The sequence below is a fragment of the Indicator indicator genome, chromosome 19 (genome assembly GCF_027791375.1).
Source record: "Indicator indicator isolate 239-I01 chromosome 19, UM_Iind_1.1, whole genome shotgun sequence".
Classification (NCBI taxonomy): domain Eukaryota; kingdom Metazoa; phylum Chordata; class Aves; order Piciformes; family Indicatoridae; genus Indicator; species Indicator indicator.
In genome coordinates this window covers 11,496,432-11,511,959 of record NC_072028.1, presented here as the reverse complement: position 1 = coordinate 11,511,959, position 15,528 = coordinate 11,496,432, and the positions used below count along the sequence as shown (strand labels likewise).

At 40.5% G+C, this 15,528-nt stretch overlaps 1 protein-coding gene across 1 annotated transcript in view; it reads right to left on the bottom strand.

The window, feature by feature from the left end:
• LOC128973411 (neural-cadherin-like) overlaps window positions 1-15,084 on the bottom strand; it is a 58,913-nt gene extending 43,829 nt beyond the window's left edge. Inside the window, exons 1-2 of the mRNA XM_054389716.1 lie at window positions 14,064-15,084; window positions 705-902 (exon numbers count right to left, since the gene is read on the bottom strand). Coding sequence (XP_054245691.1) covers window positions 705-902; window positions 14,064-15,084 — 1,219 coding nt within the window. The remainder of the gene's footprint in view (window positions 1-704; window positions 903-14,063) is intronic.
• Window positions 15,085-15,528: the final 444 nt, after the last annotated feature.

The window sequence follows — 15,528 nt, the reverse complement described above, 5'->3', positions numbered from 1 at the left end:
CTAAGTTGCATTTTACTTCCCTGGACAATTATCACTGTTCTTTATCCTCCAACACTTTGCTGTTGTTTGACCCTAAATACCCCTTAGCAGAAAACATCCTGCTAAAGTCCTGGCCAAGAGGAAGAAATTCACCTTTGGAGAGGTATTGCCACTGCCCCACTGCTTATCCAGTGTTAAACTATTGCTGAAGTTTAAGAGCACTATAAAGAAAATTATTAATGAGTCTGTACTAGTTTTGTCAAGCTAAGGCACAACCTAGACCCTTAAAACTGCTTAGAAATTAACCACAAGCACACCTCCCACAAGGAAGAAGGCACATGAATTCTCTCCACCCAACAAACTGTGCTGCACATACTGCCCTATCTCATAAACGAGCAGTCCAACAGAGGTGCTAACCACTGCTGCTGCTGCTACTGCCACCTCACTGCCAAAGGCCTGAGAAATACTGACTGCTCTGGTCCACACCATCCTCTGGGGGCCAGTTTGGGCAGGAATCCAACTTTGCAGGGACAACACCCTCCAAAGCTGGCAAATCTGTCTGTAGCCTCAATAAAAGTTGATTTAACCCATACACAGAAATGAAGACTTAGGAACTTTTTGCAGGAGGAAAGGAATATCTTTTACTAATGAAACTGGAGTTAAAACACACAAAAATTCACAATAGTGAAGCTTAATACACAGGGAATGACAGGGTTAAAATTTACCTTCCAACAGGAAATATTCTACAGTTCCATGGATCCCTTCATCTGCATCCACAGCAAGCAGCTTGTATACTTCAGTACCTCCTGCAGCTTCAGGGGAAACCACAGCTAAGAATGAGAAGGGCTCCATGGCCCACTCAGGTACATTGTCGTTCACATCTGTCACAGTAAGAGTCAGGTGCACCAAGTACCAATCCTTTCCTAATGGTCAAAAAAAAAATAAAGGCATATTTACACTTAGTTTAATGGCACTCAGAGTAATGGAAATAAATATCAGTTGCTGAGTATAGTCTGCAATATTGTTGGCATGTAACCCAGAAAAAAATGGGGCACACATGAAAAAAAATGATGGCTACAGCAGAACCAAACTTCTGATCTATCAAACTGTAAAGCACAGAAGTGATCCACTTCCTGAAAAACAGTCTGGGACATATATTGCAGTTCTGCAATCAGAAGTGTTGAGAGGCCAGGTGTAAGGATGTTCAGTTTGACTTCTCTATTTGAATGTTCTTTAAAATATTGCATGTGAAGCCAAAGTTTTCGAAGATAAACATGAACTGCCTCATTGGGGAAAAAAAATGACTAACACCAAGGTGAGAGTACTGTAGCCCACACTGCTACTGCACTGTCCTCATACATATCCAGGTGTAATTCCCTTCAAAATTTAGACAGGCTCTGTGAAAGCAACTGCTTGCTTTCTCCTCTCTATAGCACAAAAGAAGCCAAAAGAAGCATAAGAAACACATAAACAAAAATCACAAGGTGAAAAGCAGCAGCATGGATGTTATTTCCCACTACCACACTAAATAGAAACAGATGTGTTTCAAGGAGATGTGTTTCATGTCAGAATGTGTATTCCAAAGTCCAAGCCACCTGAAGAAACTGCAGGGAAGGGAACTTGTTAAATCTTGATCTGAGTCTGAGGTTGAAATACACCATGATGCCCCACAGGAGTAAGTTCGAAATGAGAAGTGCCAAATGGGATCAGATTCTGCTTGAACGCTCCAAAGATTTTAATTAAAAGGCTGTCCACAAAGAGTAAGTGCAAAAGGGAGAAGTTAGTGTCAGAACTGCCTGTCTCTCCTCAAAAGAACAGGTCTTGTGGATGCTGTCACAAGTTTGCAAAATCCACTATTACCTTAGTTTGCCTGGGCATACTGCAGGCTTAAAATAGTAAGCACTAAATTATAAGCCGAGTTAAGAACCTTTGAAAATCTGCCTCTATAATAGCAAGATCTATTGAGGATTTGAATGCCACCTTAGCAACCCTGCCAGGAGTAGAAAGGTTAGTAATCTTCCTCCCTCTGGAGTCTGGAAATCAATATCCTAATCAACTCCTGAACTCATTCTGTTTCAGGTTGTGCCAAAGTTCTTAACATGCATGTATTCCTCTATCAAAAACTAAGTCACAGTCAAGGAATTCCCAATTTTTACTGAACAAGTAGCAATAAACCTGGATACAAACTCCACTCCTGTCACTTACTGATTGTCAGTTCACTGAATATTATTATGCTGATACTTAGTACATAATTATAACTGAGAAATACCCCTTATAAGGAAACCATGGGAAACTGCATCACTTTTGAGATTAGTCCTCACAGGCTCTAGCAAACTTTATTAATCAAGAACTAAAAAGACTTGAGCATGTTCCTCCAGGTACTTGTGTTTTAATAGCTGAGAGACCTTAATGTCATTTGACATCTTGGCAAAATCAAAGCTTTCAGCAATGTTGGTTACCTCTGAAACCTCTGAATACTCTTAAGAATTTTGTTAGGGTAGTGAGCAGGAACTGCAATGCACATAATTGAAGAGACAGGCATAAGTGCCTCTCTTGACCAGTATGTTTCCACTGCAAATGACCTTACAGATCTTATTGGTATATTAACTTTTTCCATCAACCATAGACAATCTGATTCATAAGCAAAAATACTAAATAAATCATCATGATTTTGCTTTCAGATGAAGGAAGTTTGGAGGAAAATGATTGTAAGTTAGTTTTCCCTTGACTGCATACTATACATCAATGCAAAAACTGTAACAGAAACACTGAACAGGACTGCTCTGCACAGAGACCTACAAATGTGACCTGACAACTTGTAGAAACAACATCGGGGTGTCCAATGAAGCATGACTGGACAAGGACTTGCCAGAGGACAACGAGTGTGATGAAGAGACTGACATGGACAATAATGTGTAATATGTGTATGTCTAACATGACAATGCATGTGTTCATGCAAGTGATTGTTTTTTAAGCACAACTCCACATTCTAATGAGCACAGCAAATATTTTAAAGTTTTTCACTTCTTGTGATTACCATGAGTCTATTTTCTGACATAGATGCCTGTAGAACAGTTGTGCTTTCCCACATGGAACAGAGTTTCAAACAGACCTTTAACTTCTTTTTTAAAGGTATATAGAATTATTTTTCTCCTTTATGTGTGAAAATTATTTGTGCTTCAAGATAGTGTAAGGAAGGAAATTTTAGGTACATCTCTTGACCAGGTATCTCAGTGCCTCTTACTGCTAAAACACTCCTCATATGTATCTTGTACACATGTACATTAGTATACTAATAGTAGTAAATTATTATGTACCTGCATTCCTATATTATGATTAATAGTATTTTATTACTAGTATATAAGAATTACATTTGCAGTAATATTGCTACATTATGGGAGAAATAATATATTACAATTCCACTCAAATCTTCACAGAAACAGCTTAAAGCTGGTAATCCTCTGTGGATTTGGGTTAAGTCCTACAAACACACAGGCAGGTTCTGCATAAATTTTCTGTTCCAAACACCAGGCCCTGACAACAAGTGGAGATACCTGCACCTCTATCAGCAGTGCAAGTCAACCCAGTACTGAGATCCTAAGTCAGGAATCTAACACAGGCTTAATTACCCCTTAAAGAATTCACAACTGTTTTGAAACACCCTACCAGTAACAATTGCCTCAATATTAAAAGCTAGGTAGTCGACTTTCAAGCTAGGAACACTGTAGATATGTCACAATGTCACCCATTCTATAAAATCCTGCTAAAAGAGTAGTTCTGCTAATTACATTTTTGGCACACACACAGATTTTGCATTTGACAGATTTTCTTCCCTAGCTTAAGACAACAGAAAAATTTAAATTGCTTTCTGACAGATACTGAGCAACAAGAGATAAAACTCGAAATGGCTCTTGCTGCATACAAACATGACAGTAACGTAACATTGGAACATCTCATATTAAAAATTAGTATTTTGATAAGTCGTATAGAAAATAATGTCATATTCAAAAGGGCAAAATCATATTTTTATTGGATCAGAAAGTATTTTCCCTCTTTTCTTATTTTTCTTCACTAACAGAAATTAATGAAAGCAGGTTCTGTGAGCAGACTGCTTTTCTCACATATTTGCAAACATCCAGTACTTGCCCTTTGCAATATCAAAACTTAGCTCTCTATACAGTTCTCTTTTCAATTTATGTAAAAAAATAAAACTAAAATTATAAACAAGTCCAGAGGTTTTTTCCTACTTTAGCTGCTTAATTCCCTATTAGAGTCAATTCATGTATCATCAAAAACCCTTCTTAGGGCAACTCATCCTGAAGTCTGCTTTTTCTCTGATATTCCTCCTAGTTGGAATCACTTCCTTTTAACTCAGTATTACTCATGAAAGCAGCAGCACTGAAATTCATTCCCTGTCACCAAAATGAATCTTCATAAGCCACTGCTGAAACCTCATCACAGATATCTATTTATAATTGCCCATTTTTCATTCCTATTTGTGGTTGAAAACTGATAAACAGAAGGATTTATTATACTGTTGCTGAATTCCAGCTCCATTAGGTAATGTAATACACTAGCTGGTCCAGGTTTACACTGGTCCCAGTAATAAACTAGCTGATCCAAGCTCACAGGAAATATATAATATGCCATGACTCACAACTTTCATCCTTAAAAACAAAATACCTAAGCAAATTAGTAAGTGACTAGATGGGAAGTTTAAACATGACAAAAATGTTCTTTAAAAGCAGCAGCTACTAACTAAAAGAAAATTAGAATCATTACAGTATCTTCTTCAGGCTTCCTTGTAGGTAAACTTCTAGGTCCACAGTGCTAATTAAAACAGTTCTCTGCCTGTGTTAGAACTGCACATCAACAGAATCCAACTGTTGATTTCTAGGGCAGAAGCACTTCAAAGAATGTCATAGGCTACCTAAATAATATCCCTAGCTGTTAGACTTTCAGCATTTTATGATGATGATGACTAACTTTAGCACAACACCTGTTTAGCCTTTCAAGAGATGTATAAAAGCTATATGAGGACATCTAATATTCCTTCAAGTCCACAAGGTCTAGGCCATCATACAGATAGGATTTGTGCAGTATCTAAAATCTTCCTAGTTTAAGACAAAATTCACTTTTTTGAAAGGAAATCACTTCCAAGGAAAAGCATGAAAATCTGTTCTTTAAATGCTTTTCAGAAAGCAGCAGTGCAGATCAAGGACAGTGTCTACTGCCACCTTCCTCTCAAGACTCCTTTTTCCAAATCTCCCTGATGGAAAGGCAGTTAGTGCATCATCAAGCTCAGCTGGTTAGACTGAGAAGCTTTAAAAAAGGCAGAGCTCCATATATAGGAGAAAATATAACATTTAAAATTAATTATTGAAAGTTAGAAATTTGATCCATTGGTGAGATACAGATCACATTTATATAATAAACTGTCAAGAAAAAAATAGGAAAAAAATAATATTCATATACTATGAAAACTGGGTTGCATACTTCATCCAAAAAGCTTCAGAAAATGTCAATAAATTAAAAAGTGTCACAAGCTGTAAAAACAATTAGAGATTTTTTGTGTCAAATTTGAGACATTGAGTATTTAAAAGGAACAGAAAGCCCTCTTAAAATCATGAACTTCTTGGGTAGTTCAAGTTAAAGACTTGTCAAAATTGAAGAACATGCTGACAATTACAAGAAGTGACCAAATGTCCTGATAAAGTTCTTCACTGGTTCTTTATGACTCTACAGAATCCAGGTTTATCTGAAAAAGCCTCTTTCATGGTGTTCACCAGTAACTTCCTAGGAAAGGGTTTCAAACTAAAGCAACATGAACTAGCTCCTCCAACCTGGTATCGAGGTTAGGTTATAAACATTCATTGGACTACACAGAGATACTGCAAATTAATAAATTCTGTTATTTCATACAGCAACTGGAAAAAAATTTCTCTCCCTCCCTACCTGTGATGATAGACTAAGGGTGGCAGGAAGGAGGAAAGGGCTTTAATCACTCAGTCAACAACTTTTCCATGTTACCCTGGTTAAACCAAGCCCTGAACATCGTGGATGCTGAAATATTTTGATTGCAATTTCAAATACTGTAGGCTGGAGTTGCCTCTAAACCCATCTCGTTTCACCATGTCAAATTATAAAAGATGCTGTCAATCTCTGAAACCTGACATATTCTCAGACTTCTGATTTTGTTAGGATTACATGACTGTCTTTTCTCTCAAAAATCCAACAGATACTTTTATAAGATGAGACTTGAAAATAAAAGCCTTGTATTTGTTAAAAATGTAGGCTCCTCTGCATGAGTGCCACTGATAAAATGGACAATACCAGACATCCTGATCTTAAAAATTTGACAACACAGAATATGTACTTGAGTGAACATGTCTCTACAATTGTGGACAAATACTATACATTCCTTGCATGTACTGATGGAAGAGGTATTGTATTATTATGATTAAACAATAATGGGTGAGAAGCTAGGTTGCTCCTGGCATTTTTAGGTCATTTCAATTTATTTTTAAAAGGAGATTATAAGAGTGCTGAATGTCTTTCAAGTCAACATTGCTATTGCATTCTGTCCTACATCTATCAGCAAATGAAGTATTCAAAGTTGGTATTTTTGGTTTGGTTTGGTTTGAAGTTGCTCCAAGACTTTTACCTGAAATAGACAAATGTTTTTGGAAACCCAGGGGTTTGCTATTTGTTTAGGTTACTGGAAGTAAAATATTTTGAGTTTGGTTGAAAGGACATTGTTTACTGAACTTTTTTTAACACCTGATTCTATAATACATCTTAAGGTAAAATATCTACTGAATTAAAGTTTGGGAAGACACATTTCCAGAAAAAAAATCTTAATGTTTTAACCCTCTAGCTGCAATCAGGGGAAATCTCTGTTCCCCTTTTCACATCATAACAGGAGATAAAAGCTACTGGTTATTGTAGCCAGTCCTACTGTATATCCTTCAAAAAACAGGACCATTACATGTGAACATTTCTCTACCGTCAGTTCTGAAAATTCATGAAGTATATGATGGGCTACTTTTAAGTACAGGACTTTCCTCATTCATAAAACATAAACCTTCTAAAGAGATAACTTTGAAGGGCTCAAGCTGTGGACAGCCCACATTCCCTCCTAATACGCCTTATCCTTCTTGCAGATAGAATAATGACAGTCTGTCACATCTCTTCCTTACCCTCACACAGCTTTTAAAATAGAAGTGAAAGCAAACCAGAAAACAAAAGCAGAGAAAGCAACAGAGGAGCTAAATGATTGTAGCAGAGTGGATCTTCATATAAATTACCAATTAAAAGAGAGTAAAGTGATAACCATGTTATCAGGGACTTCCCAGTGTGTTAACCATCTGCTGAGAGTGGCAGAAAAATCAAGCATGCACAGATGTGAAATAACTATGACAAATTAACCATCACAACTTATATACTTAGATAGTAAAACATGTTTCTTAATAAATGATTATTGATTGTCAAAATGCATTATCATAAGGAGATAACTTAGCTAAACAGGTAGCAGCTACCATATCGGTGTAAAATGGGAAATTGTCTTGAAATTTTACTTAGAATTTCCTGGGGAAAATCTCTTTTGCTTCTCTGTAAGTCATTATACGCAAGAAAGAACTAAAAAACATTTGGCACCACAATCAGTAGCTTCACAAGCACAGCCTCTTTATATCATTATGCACAGAAAGTCTTTTGAGCTAGCATTATCTGCACTGCAAACCCAAACACAGGAGAGAGAGGAAATCATCATTAATTTTAATTTTCCAGAAAAAAGAAAATGAAAAAGCAAAATCTGACTATGGAACATCAAATATCAACATTTATATGTGTTATCTGTAAACTGGAGCCTACTCAGACCACACAGAACTGCTGTGATTAGTGCTAGGAAAAATCAATAAACTGCTATCCACTGAGCGCGTTGTTAGCACAGAAAGAAATGACACAAGGCTGTGAGACTTCACAAACATTTTTTTGCGGCAGGGAACAAAGACTGACAAATCTCAGTTTCCATTTCAAATGGTGCTGAGGAGTAAGCTGTCATACAGAAAAAGCCTTCCTTATCCATCTCAACTCTCTACTGCTCTATCGCCCCCAACTGTCCTTAGCCCAAAGCCGGCACTTCGTCAACACTGATTTCACCTGCAGTTCCCATTTTAAGAAGCAGAAAAATTGCATATGCATAACACCAAGCATCTAAGATAATCAGATTTTCTTTTTTTTTCTATTTAACAAATTATGACCTCTTTTTGTCATAAAAGGGAAAGGAAAACGTGTTTATATCTGAAACACTGCATATTATTAAATGCTGTAGATTAAGTGGATATTCATGATAGTAAGTGAGTCAAAAAGAAGCTGTCTTACGAATACTGAATTTGTCTCCTCTTTACACCAAAACACTTAGAGGTCAAAGGAAATCTTACTGTGGGCTACATTTCAGTCTCTCTTTTATTCTAAAACCTAAACTCAAACAAACCAAGATTTAAAGATACTCTATCAATAAATTTGGACACTATACTTCTGAGACTAACTGAAAAAGAGATGTTAGGAAAAAATTATTTTAAAAGAAATTCATAATTTAATCAAGTGTAATATAATTGCCATGTCAGTCAGAGAATCAATGTCCAACTGGAGATGTTATAAAGCAGCTTTGAGGAAGATCCTGTCCATAGGTTCTATAATTTACTACTTCAATCAGATTAACAGATTTGTGCTGAAATCTAGTTAGATAAAAAAAAAAAAAAAAGAGCTTATTTCTTTTGCAGAAACTGAACATTTGATATGATAAACAGCTTTGCTGCTCAAGTCCCAGTAGTCTCACAAAGACATTTTTAATCTGACTGCTTGGAGCAGACAGCATATAGTATCAAAACATTCAGACTGAATAAACATCAACATTGCACTCTAAAGCTTCCCCAGTCGTTCCTTTCTGCCACAAAAAGAGTAACATTCCAAACCTGTAAACACCAACACTAGTCCCAAACACAAAGAATGTACATTTTCTTTTGACTTAGTATCATGAAATCCAATTGCAGTTCAACAATATACATCTGCTGGGTAATAAATGATGTTTTCAACTTAAGTCCAGCTTGGTATCTGTTAACATGGTTGTAATGCATGAAAGTGGTAATATGAATTGTAAAAAAATGAAGCATCACCCAGAAGCTACTTAATTCAAAGGGATGATCCCCACAGAATCAATACAGCTAGTAAAGGATAAAACAGATGATCTTTTGCTTCCAAGCATAAAAACCCTCAAGGTTTAAAATATCAGTAAAACTGGTACCTCCACTCTATGTGTCAATTGAAGCAGGACAAATATACTTAAAATATAAGTGACTGAAGTTAACTATTTGGGAGGTACGTCAAATATCACCCTGAGTAAATCCTCTGAGAAGAAAAAAATGAACGACAGGGGATTACAAAGCTAATGCCCATGGATGAAGTAAGGTCAAAGGAGCTCGAGATGACAGAGGATTAGAGAGACAGGATCTTTCATGCACTTCCCTCGAGCATTAATGGAATAATAATGGCTCCTTCTCAAATTAAATGCCAGTTCAATGTTAAAATATTAATGTGTATGACAGCCTGAAATATTTTACCTTCTGTTCACTGGGTAAAAACTTAAAATAGCATTATGCTTTTGTGAGGAATAAGTAAAATTGTATTCCAATAAATTAAATGGGCTAAAATCTCAAATGCCACAGAAAACGTGAGCACAATCATCACTTCTTCAGGCAAGGTTAACTGAAGAATATAGGCCAGAGCTGAGTGGTCAGTGGGGTCACTGGAGGAATCTGCTCATCAAGGGCCTTGTGCCAAAACACATTCTCTGAAATTGTGGAATTCTCTTTAGCATTTTCTTTGGTCAAATGGATGAGTTTTTTTCTGGTGTTTCTCTTTGGTTTGCAGTTTGTGAGGGTTGTTTTTTCTTTTGGCCAACACGTTTGTAAATTATGAAAAATTGTTGGAACATAATTCAATTCCAAATGAGTGGGTTCATCTCTCAAGATTGCATTTACTGCTCAGCATCCAGGCAAAGTAATTTAAGCTCTCAAGGTGGCCACAAAAAAAAAAAAAGTGAATAAATAGAACCAGTGAAATAAATAGAAGGAGCATACCCTTTCCTCGACAAATTGCAGTTAAATTTACTGTAGCACTAAAATGCACAAAATAATTATTTATTTCAATTATTTAAAATAACACCAAACAAAGTATGGACTTATTTTGGCATCCACAGCTGCTTTAAAAAAAAAAAAAAAAAAAAAAGGGGGGTGGGAGGCAGACAAAATCCTTACATTTATAACCAAAATATGTCCACTCAAAAAGTAACTACTGCATGTACCTACACTGGTAATGACAATAGGGATAGTAGTGATTTGTCCACATTAGACCAGCAGCCTGCATGCCAATGAACTGTTCATGCTGCAGATGCCCCTCAAGGATACCTCTGATAGAGAAAAGTGTGTATCAGTACCAAGCCTATGTCACACTACAGTTCTAAGAAACACTCCACATAAGGAGGAGTAACCACTGGTAGTTACTTCCCATCCCAAGTGGGGTGAGCTAGGTCAGCTCATACCTTCAACAGCCTGTAACTCAGAATGAGGAAATCCTTTTTCTAAGAAACTGTAACTGTTATCCAAACACTGAGATGCTTAAGGTCTGGTTGCATCTGGAATAGCATTTACTTCAGTGAACACCAGCTCTGGACACCCTGCTATGTCGATTATGCAGGACAGAATTGAGAGGAAGCAAACAGAAAAGTACTTAAAATTTTATTTTAGCTAGAGATGAAAAAAACCACACATCCTGTTACACATCCTTTGTGCTCCTTGGAATAAAAATGAACTCAGGAACAGGACATCTCTTACACAGTCATGGGACACTGCCATGAACTAAAGGGTGAAGGCTGTCACATAAACTAGGGAGAAACACTGATGAATGTTGCCTTGTTACCATACACCAGTCTTTTTTATACTATTTTGTATCAAAAGGAGAGGGATGAAATTGCACTTTTATTATTAGAGATGCATCAGGACTACTTGTGCCACAATACTTTTAACCAGTCTTTACTGTTTTAGATAATAAAGTGCACCATATAAATGAATCATAATAGACTACACTAAAAAGATAAAGGACAAAGAGTTTAGGCTTCCAGTGCTAAACCACCATCTTGTCCTGTCTTTGACATTATTGCCTGGGTTGAAGGACAGATTAATACTAATTACTAATGCAGATTATAATACTAATACAGATTAATAACAATTTTTTATTAATTTTCAATTCTCAGCTGCCAGACAGCAAGAATTTGGTGAGGGGGACTGAAAATGAGAAATACATTAAAGGAAGTAATGCAACTTTATAGCACTTGAACATAAATCAACATCTGATACCATAAGCTGTAACACCATAAAACCAGAGCTGCTGGAATATTTATGGTTATGTATAATGTAAAATATGCCAGCAAATATTAAAAGCAAAGCAAACACACTGGAAAGAACCTGGACTTACACTTTTATTCACAACAAAAGTCAGTGTAACTATCGCCACACTTTAATTCACCCTGAAAGCTCACATCTATAAATACTGGAGGTTTTTTCCTGGAGCTTTTTCAATCTTCTTCCTAATTTCAAACTAATAAAAGCATCTAGTTCTGTTAGCCATATTTATTCTACTCCTGTGCCATCCTTTTGGTTACCTTTCCTCGTGTTACTGAAGTTTGGATTGTAAGGAAAGAGACACAACTTTATAAATACATTTCAGGTACCAATGTATTTTAACTTCTATAAAATGAAGGTAAGCATTCTGTAACTTCAAACAATTTTTAAAGGTGTCAAGTCATTATTAACATTTAGCTGTATTTTTATTTCTTAAACTTAAATCACTAGCACCTAAAGTATACCATTTGTACTGCCCCAAACTAATTGTCATCTACCTAATTTCGTACTTCTGAGATATTATCTTACTACGTCATACTACTGGCACTAATATACCAGGCTAGTGGAAAACACTCCATACTATTTAGTAAAACTACACAATGATGAAAAAAAATCTGAAAAATATATTACAGTTACTTCCTTTTTTTTTTTTTTTTAAGTGGGTTAGCAAGCATTGCTTTGGAAAAGAAGTCTCTGGCATGATGGATTCACAGGCAATCTCAGACTTCTATACTCAGACTAGATAAGAGTAAAACCCATCACAAAGGTGAGACCAATTGTAACCAGAGGCAAGGTTAGCTACCACTTTCCTAACAACATCTTCTTGATCCTGACAGAGGGAGCTGTGACACCAACAAAGGGCTGAAACTTGAGATACATGACACTGGATGATCATCCTAGAAGCACATTCAGACTGATCCAATATAATTTTATCACTGTCTCTTACTAATGACATCCCCTTTGGCATGGAGCCTTGCTAAAGATTGAGTAGTGAAGATAGGACACAGAAGGCATTTGTGTTTTGAAAATTGGTCTATAAACTTCCTGGTTAGCAACCAAAGTTCAAGCCAGAACATGGTGTAAAGCCAGTACAAGTGACTGACATCAATGTGCTGCAGTGATAGGCATGACAAAAACCAAGTGAGAATGAGAGAAAGATCTGAGAGTCGTTCCTCAGGACCCAAATTAGATGAGTTGGTGACCTAACCTGCTTCACAGGGGGAGTACCCATGTCACTGAAACTGCCAGCACTAATTAGAATCCCTGCAGGTGTCCCTAGAGATTTAACAGACACCAAGAAATAAACTGCCTCAGTTCTATGGACTGCTTCTCAGTCAGAAAAGATGAGGGAAAAGAATAGTAATGGGAAGATTTTCATCTCTCCCTCCTGCGCTGCTCTGTGGCTGACAGAAGTTACTCTGAGCAGTTGCACTGCTGAGAAGTTAATCATTTTCACAAGCACTCAAAGTCACACTACATAAAATCCTTTCTAAACCTTTTCAAGATGGAATCAAACCAACCAACTCATTTCTGCTGATATAATTTTGTACAAAACGCTCACATTATAGACAATCTTCAGAACATCGTTATAATCAAAATTAACATGAAAATAACAAGAGACATAGTGAATGTAGATGGATATCCACCAGGCAGTGACTTTAAAATATGCTTAAACTAAGCTGTGTTTTCAGAGGTGACAAATATTAACCACGATGACAATTCAAATGTAAAAAGAAATGTAAAAAACAATAATCAGCCAAAGATAAATGAAATTAGCTTATTTAACTAGAATAAGACCCTGTGAGAGATGGCAATTTAAAGCATAAACTTGTTGGGGTAGTGGTGCACATTAGGCTCCTCACTTTCAAAAAGAGCAGCCAAACACAAAGGCACCAAGCTTGCAAAAACTCACATTGTGCTCCTGAGTCAAACATGCTTAACTTCAGCAAATGACTCAAAACTCAGTGACTTTGGCTGCATGCTTCAGGTTTAGCATTTGCAGGATCAGAGCTATAGGAAGTATTTTAATAGAAAATAGTTGTGTAAGAAGCATGGTATATCATGGTATATCTGACATGATTTATGTCCACATGCATGTACCAAAAGTAACACTCTTGGTTTACACCCCACATTTTCCATGCTGCTTATTAATGACTAAGAATTTTAACAGGTGAAATGAATTCTGACAACCACCTTAGTGCTCTAAGCCTTTTAACAGAGCTGTACAGCCCATACGCACTAACTGTGTCAACCTTGGCACCTGTGGTATTTCAATACTATCAATCTACAGATTTACAAGATCCAAAACTGTTTCACAATACAGCATATGCCACCTGATGCTAAACCATCCCTGTGTGCTTGCTGTCACTTGGGGACGGATGTGGTGCTCCTTGAAAGGCAAAACATCCTCCAGCTTTCTGACAGGACAAGACCACTGCTCTGTGTAAGGTCCTGGGTTTTTTGCAGCTGCAACTGTGAGGGTGAGCGCAGCAGTCCATGGCTGCGGGGACAGCCCGGGTCGCCGGGCCCACTTGTGCCCGTGGGGACAGCTCATGCCCGCGCGAGCAGCCTGAGTCGGCAGGTATACCCGTGCAAACGAGTCCGTGCCCTCACGCCCACACCTACCTCGATGCTCCTGGACGCGGACGACAAGCTCCCAGGCGGCCACCGCCTCCCTGTCCAGGACCGCGGCCAGCGTCACTTCGCCGCTGTCCCGCTCCACGCGCACCGGCGCCTCCTCGACGGGCGGCGACACCAACTCGAACCAGGCGGAGGCGAAGCGCGCCGAGGCCAGCGTGGCCAAGTGGCTGCCCGGGCGGGCGTCCTCGGGCAGGGAGAGCGCCAGGGGCGCGGCGGGTGGCAGCACGGCCCGCCGGCGGCGGCGGGTGGCGGGCGGCGGCAGCCGCTTGGCCTGGGGCAGCACCTCCAGCTCCAGGGGTTCGCTGAGCAGCGCCGGGCGACCGCGGTCCCGCGCGTAGAGGCGCAGCGGGATGGGCGCGCGCAGGTGGAGCAGGGAGCGCACCAGCAGCACGCGCCCGCTGCGCGGCACCACGAAGAAGTGCGCGCTGCGCGGAAGGGCGAAGTAGCGCAGCTCCGCGTTGGCGCCCTCGTCCGCGTCCTCGGCGCGCGCCTGCCACACCTGGGACCTGAGCGCCAGCGTCTCCTCCACGCGGAGCTGCGTGACGCCGCCGCGCGGCGCCCCCACGAAGCGCGGCGCGTTGTCGTTGTCGTCTAGCACGCGGACGGTGAGCGCGGCCAGCTCGGCAGCCGCGGAGCCGCGGGGCAGGCAGCGCTTGCAGCACAGCCCTAGGCGGAAGGAGTAGAGCGCCCGCGTCTCGCGGTCCAGCGGGCGGCTGGTGCGCAGCCAGACGCGAGCAGTGCGGGCGTGCAGCGACACCTGGAAGTGCGCGTGGCCCTCGCCCAGCAGTTGCAGATGCCAGCGGCGCCCCTGGACCTTGGCGCACCAGGGCTCGGGCCCCAGCCGCGTCAGGGGGATGCTCAGCCCGCGCACACGCGTGCCCGCCGGGCGGTTCTCTGCGACGTGCCCCTCGAACGAGGGTCTCCTCCGCGGGGCGGCGCGGGCAGCGGCCAGCGCCCAGCATAGCAGCAGGCAGCCGGCGGCGCGTGGGGCTCCGCGGGACCCCATGACAGCTGCGAGCGGCGCAGCTCTCGGTCGGGCTGCGCGCCGCTGTCCGCCGCTCCCTGCAACGGCACGGCCAGTGGGCGGGCGGGGAGGGGCCGGGGCCGCGGGGCAGGGCCGGGGCCGGGAGGCAGTGCCGCCGCGCTGGGCCGGGCGCAGTGCCCGGCTTGAGGCCGTTACTGCTGCTGGCGGCGGGCAGTACGCACAGAGTGCACCGCTCTGTGCATCTGGACTAAGAAGTCCCTCCTGGGTTAACTGCCCGTTAGCCCTCCTTGTGTAATGATAGCACCGCCTGCTCTACCTCCCCAAGCACCCCATCTTCCCAAGAGCCAAGTTCTTCGTCCTTACCCCAGGCATCAGTGCACAGGTGATGTCTGCCGCGCGTGTGGAACAGACTTCCAGACACTTGAGTGTCTGCTGAAAGTACTTTCTTGCCAATTTCCAGACAGC